This window comes from Rhagoletis zephyria, unplaced genomic scaffold (assembly GCF_001687245.7).
Source record: "Rhagoletis zephyria isolate East Lansing unplaced genomic scaffold, Rhagoletis_zephyria_1.1 Rzeph_scaffold_03385, whole genome shotgun sequence".
Taxonomy (NCBI): Eukaryota; Metazoa; Arthropoda; class Insecta; order Diptera; family Tephritidae; genus Rhagoletis; species Rhagoletis zephyria.
This window is the reverse complement of record NW_016160468.1, coordinates 24,565-37,406: the sequence shown is the minus strand read 5'-3', so window position 1 is coordinate 37,406 and position 12,842 is coordinate 24,565. Positions and strand designations below refer to the sequence as shown.

General features: G+C 37.2%; 1 protein-coding gene across 3 annotated transcripts; it reads right to left on the bottom strand.

Annotated features, from left to right (window-relative positions):
- Positions 1-2,374: 2,374 nt before the first annotated feature.
- On the bottom strand, positions 2,375-7,038 carry Dna2 (DNA replication helicase/nuclease 2). 3 transcript variants are annotated; one of them, XM_017623885.1, is made up of 6 exons: positions 6,929-7,038; positions 5,929-6,615; positions 5,347-5,580; positions 4,450-5,277; positions 3,926-4,331; positions 2,375-3,850 (listed from the first exon to the last, which is right to left on the bottom strand). In XM_017623885.1, the coding sequence occupies exons 2-6, from the start codon at positions 6,496-6,498 to the stop codon at positions 2,475-2,477; spliced, it is 3,414 nt and encodes a 1,137-aa protein (XP_017479374.1). In that variant the 5' UTR covers positions 6,499-6,615; positions 6,929-7,038; the 3' UTR covers positions 2,375-2,474. The 3 variants fall into 3 exon arrangements, with proteins under 3 accessions (XP_017479374.1, XP_017479375.1, XP_017479373.1); XM_017623886.1 differs by lacking the exon at positions 6,929-7,038 and having other exon boundaries at positions 5,929-6,013; positions 6,067-6,182; XM_017623884.1 differs by lacking the exon at positions 6,929-7,038 and having other exon boundaries at positions 5,929-6,854.
- Positions 7,039-12,842: the final 5,804 nt, after the last annotated feature.

The window sequence follows — 12,842 nt, the reverse complement described above, 5'->3', positions numbered from 1 at the left end:
TCATGCTGTTGTCTGATAAATATTGATACCAATTCTTTTTTATACTTGTAATAGATACATAAGTATGTATATCTGAAATTTGTTAAAATAATAATAGTGCCTTCAGCCCTTGCTAGGCGTTTGGCCAAGCTTTTGTAATAATACTTGTGTGATAAAAGGCTATTTATATGAAATACTATTTATATAAATAAAGTTTAAATTTCAAAAAAATGTGCGTGAGCGTGCGTGATTGAAAAAATAGGCGTCGTGAGCGTGCGTGAACGTGATTGAAAAAAATATAGCAGGACGTGAGTGTGCGTGATTTAAAAAACCATCAACGTGAGCGTGCGTGAACGTGAGCCAAAATTACTCACGTGCCCATCTCTAGATTAAAGTACTTGTATTATTTTTTCTCGTTTATATTNTTTTTAAAAAAAAAGGTATCAAGCTCTTAAAAAATCACCCGTTACTTGTATTATTTTTTCTCGTTTATATGCAATAAAAGACAAATTTTCTAAGTCCAAAGAGACCTCGAATATCCGATAAGGCCAAAATAATACGAAATCTTTTAACAAAGATCGAATCCTTCTGATTCGTATGGAGTTTTGCTTTGCCTTAAACATGCAAATGTTGTATTCAAAGTTCTTGTGAAATTTGTAAAACGGACTTAGCAATTTTTCACTTTAAGCCAACGACATGTTAAATATAGATATGGAAACATAGAATCATTTTTATTAAACTTTGGATTGCATACATTATACATATATTCTTTTTTAATTTAGTATAATTTCTACATAAAAGTGTGCAGCAGTTTGTTTGAGTTTATTTAGAACGGGAACATACCTTTTTGTCAAAAGCCTACAAAACTCTTTAAAATAAAACATTTGCATATTTGAAAATTTGAGGCGCTTAAAGTAAGTGAAGCAAAACTCCCATTTGGCCACCCCTCATACGTTTTAGTATATTCCAAAAGACTTTTGACAGTTCTCAAAGCGAAGCAAGCAATGCAAGCCTGGGCTCGAATCGTCACATACGATATCGTACTACTCGTCACGTAAAAACACATTTTTCGGATTATGACATACGTTAACGTACTCTTTGTCCCATTTAGTTTATACTGCCTGACGTACCACGTAATTTTCTTTCGTATCGTTTTCGATCCGTGAACGGATGTTACGATTCGAGCCCTGCATTGGGCCAGTACCTTTACTTTTGCATTCTTTTTTTTGACTTCATCGTTATCATTTATTTCTTCATCTTCATATTTATCTTTATTTCAAAGCTAATTTCATATGCGAAGTGAAACAACATGCGAAACACGTCAAATTGAACATGTTGCAGCAAAATCTATACACAAATACGGAAATGTTTAAACGACGGTTTAGGCCGCAATTTCCAACCAATTTTGAAACCATAAAAACTCTGCTCATCTACAGAAAAATGCCTTTCCAATGGTGTTCTGGTTTGGAAATCGGTTCGGTAGAATCACCAAACTAACGGAGACAAAATTCATGTTAGCGTATTAATAATTAATAATAGATAGTAGATGGTGAAACCAAAGCAGGCATTCATAGCCTTATACGGAAATTGGAATAACTCGGCACTTGATGTTAATCATATGTATTTTGAATTTGAAGCAAATCGGACCATAAATGAAGTTTTTCGGAATAACTCCACTCCTACTCCACCTACTGAAAAAACACCTCCCCTTTGAAAAACCTTTCGAACAAAAGAAGAATCATTCAAATTGGTTGAGAAACATAGGAGCAGTACGGAGGAATAGATTTGTATGGGATTTCGTTAGCGTATTAATATATAGATTATATTATTTTTTCTTTGCTAGATGCTTTAGTGAATGCCTCCAAATGTACTTATCAAAAAATTATTTGGCATCAATAAAGAAAATAAATACATGCATAATTTTAGCAAGGAAAAGTGCTTTGGTATTCAAAAGAATGGGCTGCATCGTGCATGATAAAAACATAACAAGGTAAAACCATTGAGAGGCAGTCTGACGTTTGCCAACAATATAATTTTAAAATCAAAACTCAAACTCACACACACATTCTCATTTTCAATCTCAAACAACAACAATTGTGAACAATTTAATTTTTTTATTTTCAATTTTATATGATTTTAAAATGTTGGAAAACGTCAGAAAAAAATCATGGCCGACGAAATGAGAGAATGAATTTACCTTGTAATGTTTTTATCATGGCATCGTGGATGCCTTATGTGGTAATGGAAACGATGACGTATGTAAGTAGAAAACACACAGGCATACCTAAAGTGCATAGTTTTCAGAACGTCGGCAGACCTATATGCTTAACTTAACCTAATCATCAATTTGCGCCATGCATGCTCCAGCGTTGGACGAATACGATGAAATTTAAAATAAGTTTATACATAAATATATTTGAAATAATTTAATGAAAATAAGAATGGAAATAAACCAAAGCCACAATTAAGTTACGAAGAAGAATAAAGTGAAAATGCTAAGTCTTAATAATATTTGCTAGATGGTTTAACAGTGCTTTCCAATCGAAACCTAATTTGCCGTCTTCCAACCTTAGTTTACAGTAGCTTGGTATGAGTCCGAGTAGCAGATGGAAAGGAGTATATTTATTCAAGCAAGCAGCATCACCCACCAGCAGCAGTTTGCGTTTTGCACGAGTTATGGCAACAGTAAGGCGTCGCTTGTCCTCTAATATTTCTGCATTACTAGCGCGTTCATTTTCTTCTACAGCTCCAGTTTTTGTACCAGAAAACAGAATAACATCTTTGTCGCGGCCTTGATACTGATCAACTGTGTTGACCTCCACAGCACCAAAATTTATATTTGGAAACTCATCCCTGTAGTGTACATCGTATTGTAAGGTCAGTTTACGTAGCAACTCCACTTGGGCGCGGTATGGGGCAATAATACCAATTCGTTCCGCCGCATAGCCGGCCTTAAGTAACTGTTCCACAATGTGCATAATAACGGCAGCTTCGCAGAAATTATTGTACTTGGATAGGTGCATGTTGCTTCCAGTTTTTTGTGCGTTAGAGACAGGTGACTCTGTGCATACTTTCTCCACATCACCAACTCCCAAACTATCAGCAACTGTAAGCAGCGTGTTATTATGCCTTTCATTAGCGAATTCATTCAGTCGTTCGGTGCAGTCTATTGTATCTAACAAAAACACAGCCTGATCGATGTGGGTCTGCAGGACCCGCTGGAGCCACTTTTCAGTTTTAGTTGCATTTGACATATTTAATTGAAATGCATCAAGCTCTACCTGCTTGGAGGCACATTGTAATGTACCGTTATAGGTGAGTTCATTGGCCAGTCGAGTTATAGTTTTATTCATACGATATTGTAGCGTCAACACCGATGTTGCCGTTTCTGTGTCAAGCCGCTCGAAAAGTGATTCATCGGCACCCAGTTGACGCGCTTTCTTCGATCGTATCAAGGGTGGCAGTTGGTCGGGATCTCCGACCAATATAAATTTATCGCAAAAAAATAATGGTCGCAAGTTTGTTGATTGCATTACTTGCGTTGCTTCATCAACTATACAGAAATCGTATTTTCTATGAAGAAACAGTGGATGTGATGAACCGAGGCAAGTGACGCCAACAATGTTATACGAGTTATACTTTTGTGTTATTGATTCCACAGAATGACACTCTTTAAGGAGAACTCTCTCCCCGAACTCCTGCAATTCCACGTTAATTCGTTCTCCAGAACCTAAACGCAACATTGGCAGCTTGTATGGCTTTAATCGCACTAACAAATTGTCTACTGCTGAATGGGTATGACTGGTCACGAGAACGGATTTACCCATCAAATGCAATAAACGCACAATAGCCACCAACGTTTGGGTTTTGCCTGCAAGAGAAAAAAGAGGAAGTTAAGCTTATAGTACATATTCAAAATGGGGAAGATAACGCAAAAGCTTCTTACCAGTTCCTGGCAGACCTTTGATGAGCATATAACTTTCTGTTGTTAACGCTTTAAGAACCGCAGACCGCTGCACTGAATTCAGTTGTTTGAGTATAGGTGCACCCACAGACGCAACGATCTGTGGCAACACTTTGTGATAAATAGGTTGCATGCGATGTACCACAATTTCGCGCAACATGTTCGCCCGATCTGTATTATCCAAAAGCAAGCTCACATTCGTAAAATTGAATGAGTTACCTGATTGGGATTCATGCTTGTCGATTATAAATGTCTCCTGTTTGTAATTTTGGCGTAAATCACGTTCGAGACTTATGGTGATGTTAGTATTTGATATGTTGGCAATACAGCCGGCTGCGACTGCTAACCGTTTGCAAGTGCTGACGATCACATACTCGCCAATAGAAAACTAAAATAAACTGAAGTTAGCAAAATTTCAAAANGATCACATACTCGCCAATAGAAAACTAAAATAAACTGAAGTTAGCAAAATGTGTTCAAATTTCAATATTCATTAGTGTAATTACGCCGCTAAGTAGGAGATCCACATTTGCATGTTTATTAGTCGTTTCAATATCGAAGTTGTGTAGATAATGTGATCCCTCACAAGACACCTCATGCAGCTGTACATCTGTGATCGCGAGACCATTTTTTTGACGCTGCTCGGGCGTATTTGTCCATAATGTTCTCAAATTGTGTGATTTTCTGATTTCTTGTTCCTCCAACACAAGCAGAGTGCACCAGTGCATAAAATACTTATAATCCTCCTCTCTTAAATGTTCAGTTACAGTCTGCATGACATTTTTCAAGGGATGCCCATTTCTTAATAGCAGTTCGGGATCAGTTCTTGCGAATGTGCAGCAGATCGTTGCGTACTCACAATTTCCGCATGCACTATGATGTGAAATTGGATCAGGCAATTTTATAGGCTGAACGAATTTTCCTTCCTTGGACATCAAAAAAGTCTTATCAGCAGCAGCAATGGAATTTTGGTAAGAAATAAAATGTGCTAATTCATTACGCAGCATAATAAGGTCTCTCTGTTCATTCCGCGTTCCACGCAATTCACGCATTATGCATTCACGTAGATATAGCAGCAAGCTGGAGTTTGTCTCACGGCCTATAGCCGAGAGCATCATTTGGTACAACATAACCTGGCCTTTGTGTTCCATGGAAAACGTGGCGCGGCCAGTTTTTAATTCCAACGGTATGGTATTTGAAACTTTGTCATATCTTGGATGTTTAATGCGCACCGATACATCTATTTTGCCTTTTAAGCCAAGTTGTGGTACCCAAAGATTCTCTTCGATATCTTGAATTTGTTCAATAGTCCCTTGAAAATTGTCTTTATGTTGCTATCAAAAAAGATATTCAGTGAATATTATTTAGGTTATTTTATTGGTTTAAAAATTTAATATTCATACCACTAACGGCGTATTTCCTTTAATATACTGATCTACGAAAGTTATCATGTTAGGTATAAATTTTCTTAATTCCAAGGCTAATTCATCGCGTGTCATTAAGTTCGCATAAAGTTCATAGGCTGTTTCGTTGCATTCCAAGAGCTCCTGCGCCGCGTTTTTAATTTCTTGGGAAGTTGTCAATCCTTTTTTAAGTACTATCTGCAACATTTCATGCGCCATCGAGCCCACAATCATCTGCAAATTTTCCAAGAAATTACAAGGCACGACCCAATGGAGAAATTAATATTCATACATATCGTCGTTTAAAGTACAAAACCGCGTATCGTCGTTCTGCAAAACCGCGTAACTGACATTTGCTGCAAAAAATTGGATTTGCTCACACAAGCTCTTGGCTCAATCCTTATCCATTCGTCCTGAAATACACTGGCCAGAAATGCGATTGCTTTATAAAAAAAAAGAGAACCATTTTGAAATATGAGTGTTTTTGCTCTCAGAAAATAATTTATGCAACCTCACATACGCGGTTTTGCATTTTGTTGATACGCGGTTTTGTACTTTAAACGACGATATGCATGTACCTACCACTTTACTATTGGCATCGATCCCCTTGAACCGATCTTGCAGTACCACCTTTCTTCGACAGAAAAGTGAGCCAACCACACTTGTGCTAGATATTAGAGTATCTGGGTTAGTGACACAGAATCCAAGCTCATTATTTACTTTGTAGCATCGCAGTTCATCATCCCAAAACGCCTGTAAGAACACAATATCGCCAGCCTTCACCTCGGTTTGACTCCACTGCTGTTGTAGATGACACCTTGTCAATACTGTATTGTTTTCTTTACCATGTTGCCCGATCTGATCATTCGACGCTTTGCATACTTGTAGCACCAAATCGAAAGAGGGACGTTTACGTTCCGCTTCCACCACAGTGCAACGTTGCCATTTGCTAAGGTCGAACTTATTATCCTCATCGACGGATATGTGTTTACCATTTATTATTGATTCAAAATCATCATCAGCATCAAAGAGCTTATCAAAACTGGTGTTCAAATCTTCATCAAATATTTTACATTCACTATTACTACGTTTTGCCTTTTTTGTATCATTTTGCTCTTTCATTGGCGAAGTTATTCTCTTTAATTTACTCATGTTTATTATTACACAACAAAATTTTATAATTCCGCACAGAATTTTATTTCATCTCCCGCCATTTCGAAATATCCACCCAATTTAAGGTACGACCGCACTAGGCGACGCGACACGACACTACACAGCGCGGAAAATTATTCTTTGCATGGATTCTTATGGAGCATACCGCACTACGCTGCAGCGGAGCTACGCGACGCGACGCTGCGCGGCAAAGTTGACCAACTAGGCAAAAGTGTCGCGTCGCGTGGTGTCGCGCAGTTCCGGTGCCGCACAGTGCGGTATACCCAGCGGAGCGACATAACATTTCGTACTATATTTTTAACTTGAAGAAATTGATTTCGAATTGTGAGTGAATATTCACATGCATTTCATAACATAACATAACATCTGAGGAGAATTCGCCAAGGAAAATAAAAGGCATTAACGTTACATCAGCGTCACTGGCATCCATCTTGTTCGAAGGTTTTGACGCAAAAAAATAAAAATTCCAGCGAAGTGTCGCCGCTGCAGTTTCAGTGCGGTATACCAAAAAGTATCGCGCCGTGTNGGCATTGATGAGTGGCAACAGTGTAGTAAGCAACACTGAGGGCTCCAGTAATCGACAAAATTCTGCGTATACAGACTGCGTTTAAGTATACGTTCTGCGTTCTCGACTAATTTCAGCTTTAGAGTTGGAAAACTATCGATTGCACTATCGATAGTATAAATGGTCCTTGACTATCGAAAACATCGATGGTTTTGTAAGCATTATCGATAGTTTTCACTCATAGGGCCCTGTCACACGGTCAGTAATTATTACGATATTTGGATCGCGATCCATATTGATGGATTGATGGATCGCACCCAAATGCTACATGCTCCATATTTATTTTTATTTATTTAAATTCATTTTTCTTAATACTGAGTATGCTTATACATAAGTACAGTGGATAATTTTCGATATTTTATAATATTAAGAAAAAGGTTGGTGGCATTTTATTAATAAGTAAAATATTAGTTTTAAATGCCATTTCATACATACATTTGTAGTTGCAATTATGTGTGGGGTGTGATTTGGAAAATGCAATGTATGTACATATGCACGACAAAAAATAATGATATACATGAATAAATTACAAAATTATTGAAAAGTATAATAAAAGTATAACAAATAGCTGTTTTTATGAAAATCAGNAATTTCGTTTTTTCACTTTTTCTCAAAATATGTGTCCAAATAAAAGGGGCTGAAAACCTTTTGCAGAGAACACCTTTCTGCGTAGGCGGCCTTCGGCCGCGTTTAGGGATTCTAACCCTCACAACGTAGAATTCTCCTTTCTGTGTTTCCAAAGAAAAGGGGCAGAACACCTTTTGCAGAGAACAGCTTGTTTCGTAGAGAACAGCGTATTTTGAAAATCGGTTCAATAGTTTTCAAAATATAAGCTTTTGAAAATGTTGGAAATTCCACGTTTAGCCTCCCCTAGCGCTGCCCCTATCAATTTGCACCCAAAAAAAAGTTTACCATTAAACTCAGCAGAAATGGGTGCACCACGTCCATGTTTTCTTTTTTCTCTAGCTCAAGGGTCGGTATTCTTTAGGTATTCCTTATTTTGTATTAATAATTTGCAGATAATGCAATTAAAATTTCCCATGTTAATTAAAATTTTTCAATTTGTTTTGATAGGTTTTAAGCACCGACAGCGAAGGCAGAGCGAATACGCTTTTGATGTTCGTATTATGAGAGTAAAAGATGTACTGCGAAATGTATGGATCGCGTTTTGAAAGTGCTACACGTTCAATATTTATTGACGGTATTGCGATCCGCGATCCATATTTCAAAATTTTTAGAAATTTTGCGATATGGATCACGATCCATCAATACTGCATGCTACACCGTCAATAAATATCGCGATACTTGGTTGAGTTAGTTTCTATAATTTCTTTATCCTTGTGCTAGTAGTATAAAGTTAGTGATACTGAGCTCTATAACCAAAGAGAACACGACTATTGTTGCATGTGTAGACGAAAAGAGAGTGTGGGTCGTTCATGTAACAGAGTGCGTAAACTTATAAGATTACCTGCTTGATAAAGTTATCGGTTTAGATGAATACCACTTATATCTTGATACATATGTTACAATATAAATAGCCAATGGAGACCGCTCATTGCTCTTCAAGAGCAATATATATCAGAGCTTATATCTTGCCATCTATTGCCGGCAATTTGGTAGTTTGACAGCTACATTTTCATTTGCACGAAAACTTCGTGGCTGCAACATCATTATTATTTTAATATAAATTTTATCTTTTTATTTATTGGCCGTTCGTTTTACACAGTATTGTATTATTTGCCAACAAAGCAAATGTAAAATCAAAAATTTTGTTTCGATTTTCATGTGGCCTTGAGCTCGAAAAATATACAATACTATTTTAATTTAAAAGAAAAATTGAGCTGTTTCCTGTTAAAATATTTGTAATTATATACTTGGATGTAAAATAGCCTATGTTCTAAATTTTTTAAGCGTTTAAATCCGGCAAAAATACATTTTCAAAGCTATCTTACAAATGCTTATATCAAGATATAAAAAGCCCACACAAATATTGCCACTGATATAACTTATATCTAGCGACCAAAATGACAGCTGGGCAGCAATAAATTTTATCCTGTGGAGACGGCCAGTACATCAGTGGCCGGCGCCAGGGCTGCCGACTTAGGGGAAAACTCGCGAGAGTGCACCACGCTTTGAACAAAATGACTTTTTGAGGGGGGAAGGGGCCGGCCTGAAAACCAGACGGCGAGGAAACTCATAGTTTACAAGAAATTTGTTGTTTTCCACGTTTGCGTGTTATTTAATTAAATTCAAACTGTTTAAAATAAGTCTTTTATTTAATTATTTCCAACTATCAGCTCAAACGTACAATGTTCCTCTTACTTCAGCTATCTATCTAATGGCCGGTGAACAAAAATATCTTAAACGTACTTGGTGTAATGAACTGAAGGTGGCGCATTCCCGAAACCGCTACTTTGGTTTTGCCGACTTTGACGTTTATGGCAATACGTAAACAAACTTTTTGTTTTTTTTAGAAACAAGTGCAAACGTATTGTGTACTTTCAAGTGAAAAATCAAAGTAATTCGTGCGTTCTGAAGTAAAAAACGTTTTATTTGTAATAAAAACTTTATAAAAATGTCGTGTCGTGTGTTGAATTGCTGCAGCCGTAGGGGTAAAGCCCCCAAATGCAGTTTTTTTTTGTTTCCCCGCGACGACGCATTGGCCAGAAAGTGGGTAGAGTTCTGCCGGAAGGAGAAGCCATACAATTTAGACACCAGCGTAATATGCATGAAGCACTTTACGGACCACTTTTAAACACGACATGTTAAGTTGAAAACGTTGAAATACCACAAATTACAAATTAAAATCGGAGGTAAGCAAGCATCGACCACTTTCTGAAGGAAAACATGCGCTGCGACAAGATATTATCACTTTTTCGGCACCTGCAATACAAACACAAAAATTCTAAATAGTTAATTAATAAGACCTATTCTTTTGAACACATTTCAAGAGTGGTTGTATATTTTTTGTTAACGTTGTGCTTAATTTGCTATATTCCAAGATGGCTTGAGAAATTGGTGAATCGTGAATAAAACACGTTTTCTCACTGCAAATTCACAACTGTCAACTCATTGTTCTTCGCCATATTCTTTGTTTACCCGTTGCCACAAATGTCATTCTGCGGGAATGCACAATCTTGTATTCTATCTTTCTTGTTAAACGTAATGGCGGTGCATCAGTGTTGCCACAGTGTCAAGATTAATATATTTAAGTCCACGTTGACACACATTACACTCTTTTTTTTATGCTTAATTGTAGTTTGGACTGGCAACCACTCTTGACCGTTACTTGGATTACCAGCCATACTTTTGCGGTGGTCTTACAGAACGACCAGAGCGTGTTCTATAATGGCCTCTAACTACTGGTTCCGTAATTTCCCAGACAGACCACCCATGCTTGCATCTGACTCATCACTTTCAGCAGTTTCACAGTCCGAAGGCGAGTTATGATGGCCCTCGTTTTCATGCTCTACAGAAAGTTTAGGTTCATCCGCAAATACAGTATTTATGGGGTTTGTATTGGCTGCATCTTGGTTATTATTATAATTCTGATCGTTATAATTATTATTTTGGTTAATACAATTCTGATTATTATAATTATTACTCTGGTTATTCACTAATTTATCTGGGACGATTTGAATCCCTGGCAGATTATTTCTGCAACCCACTTTAATATTTTCATCAAGAACGAAATCACTAGCATTAAAATCGTCATTATTTGTTTTAGCAATTAATCTGCGATGATATACGAGCGGTCGTTAACTGTCCCAGTAATTTTTCCGTAATGCCAATCCTTTCCATTCTTTTTAAAAATTACTAAGTCACCCGTACTCAATTTTGGCAATGACTTTGCGTTTCGATCATAGTAATACTTCTGCTTTTCTTTTTCCCTTTAAATTTATTTTAAATTATCTCTTCTTTCACGTTGTTTCTGATAAGCATCTTTTCCGATACTGGCAATTTCGTTTTAATTAGTCTACAAAAGAACAACTCTGATGGAGTGAGACTCATACTTCCAACAGGCGTAGTATTGTATTCCATGATTCTATACTGAAATTGATCGACTTCATTGGTCTCATAGCAACGTTTTAAAATATTTTTGGCGATTGCGACTCCTTTCTCAGCCATTCCATTACTCTGAGGGTATCTTGGACTCGAATATTTAAACTGAACATTGAATTCACGCGAAAACTTTTCAAACTCCGCAGAGTTGAAAGTGACATTATCACTCTTGATGTTCGTAGGATACCCGATTAAGTTAAAAATTGAGCAAAAAACATTAATAATATGTCCGGACGTCTTATTGTTGACTCTTGTTGCAACCAAATAACTCGAGTAATAATCATAAATCGCGATGTAATCACGACCAGCATATTCAAATAAATCCGCTGAAGCAATATGGTATGGGTATTTTGGATTAGACTCTTGGGTCAAGGGTTCTTTTTGATTATTCCGTTTGAACTGTTCACAAATTTTGCACGACGCAATCAATTACTTTAACTGTGTGCTCATTCCCAGTGTTTTCTCAATTCCAAAATGTAGCGCATGCAACCACTTCGCCATTTTTTCTTGCATTTTTGTTGGAATAACCAGTCGATGGTTCTTGAACAATAGCCCGTTTTCAAAATGCAATTCTGATTTAATTTTATTGAAAATCCGGCAAAAGTCATTTAAATGTCGATACGCTGGCCAACCCTTTCCCACATATTCACACACTCGTTTGAGATTTTCATCTGATTCTAGTATTTGTTTATAATAGTCATGGTTTTCCTTTGAAACACACACTGATTTTGTTACTGAGTGAATAACGGTACTCAACTCCGGTTCTTCCGAGCCCATGTCCAATGATGCACGGGATAAGCAATCGGCTAGCAACATTTCCTTGCCTGGTTTATAAACTATTTTCATCTGTGGGTATTTTAATAACATCATGAACATTCGTTGCAATCTCGGTGTAACAGCATCAATATCACGCAGGTTCAACACTTCCAGTGGTTTGTGATCACTCTCAACCACGAATGGTCGTCCATAAATGAAACTATGAAAACGTTTGCAAGCAAAAACCACAGCCAAAAGCTCCTTTTCAATTTGCGCCCATTTCTGTTCACTTCTGGTTAAGGTTCGGGATGCAAACGCGACCGGATGACCCTCTTGAAGCAGACCCGCTCTCAGCCCATCTTTTGCCGCATCAGCCAGAATGACAACTGGTTTTTCCGACTCAAAAGTCCTCAAAGCCGGTTGGATGTAACAAGTTTCAATAAATTATTGAATTCCGCCTCCTGCTTTTCGGTCCATTCAAAGTCGGTATCTTTCTCAGTTAATTTTCGCAAGCTGGCTGTAAGTTTGGACAGGGTTGGGATACATTTTAACAAATATTTCAAGAATCCCAGCAAACGCATGACACTATGTTTATCAGTTGGCCTTTTCATATTTAATATTGCTTCAATGTGTTTACGTTCCGGTTTAATATGACCATTTAACAAAACATGGCCCATGAATTTTACTTCCGACTTACGATATTGAGTTTTTTCCGGGTTAAATTTAACTTTGTTTACGCGTGCTAGCTCAAGAACAGTTGCCAATATTTTATCATGTTCCGCTTCGTCTGTGGCTACAATTCCTATGTCATCAAAATAAACAAAAACACCCGGTATATCTCCAAATATTTGAAACATTCTTCTTTGAAAAATTTCAGGAGCTACATTCAACCCGAATGTCAATCTTTCAAATTTGTAACGACCAAAAGGAGTCATGAATG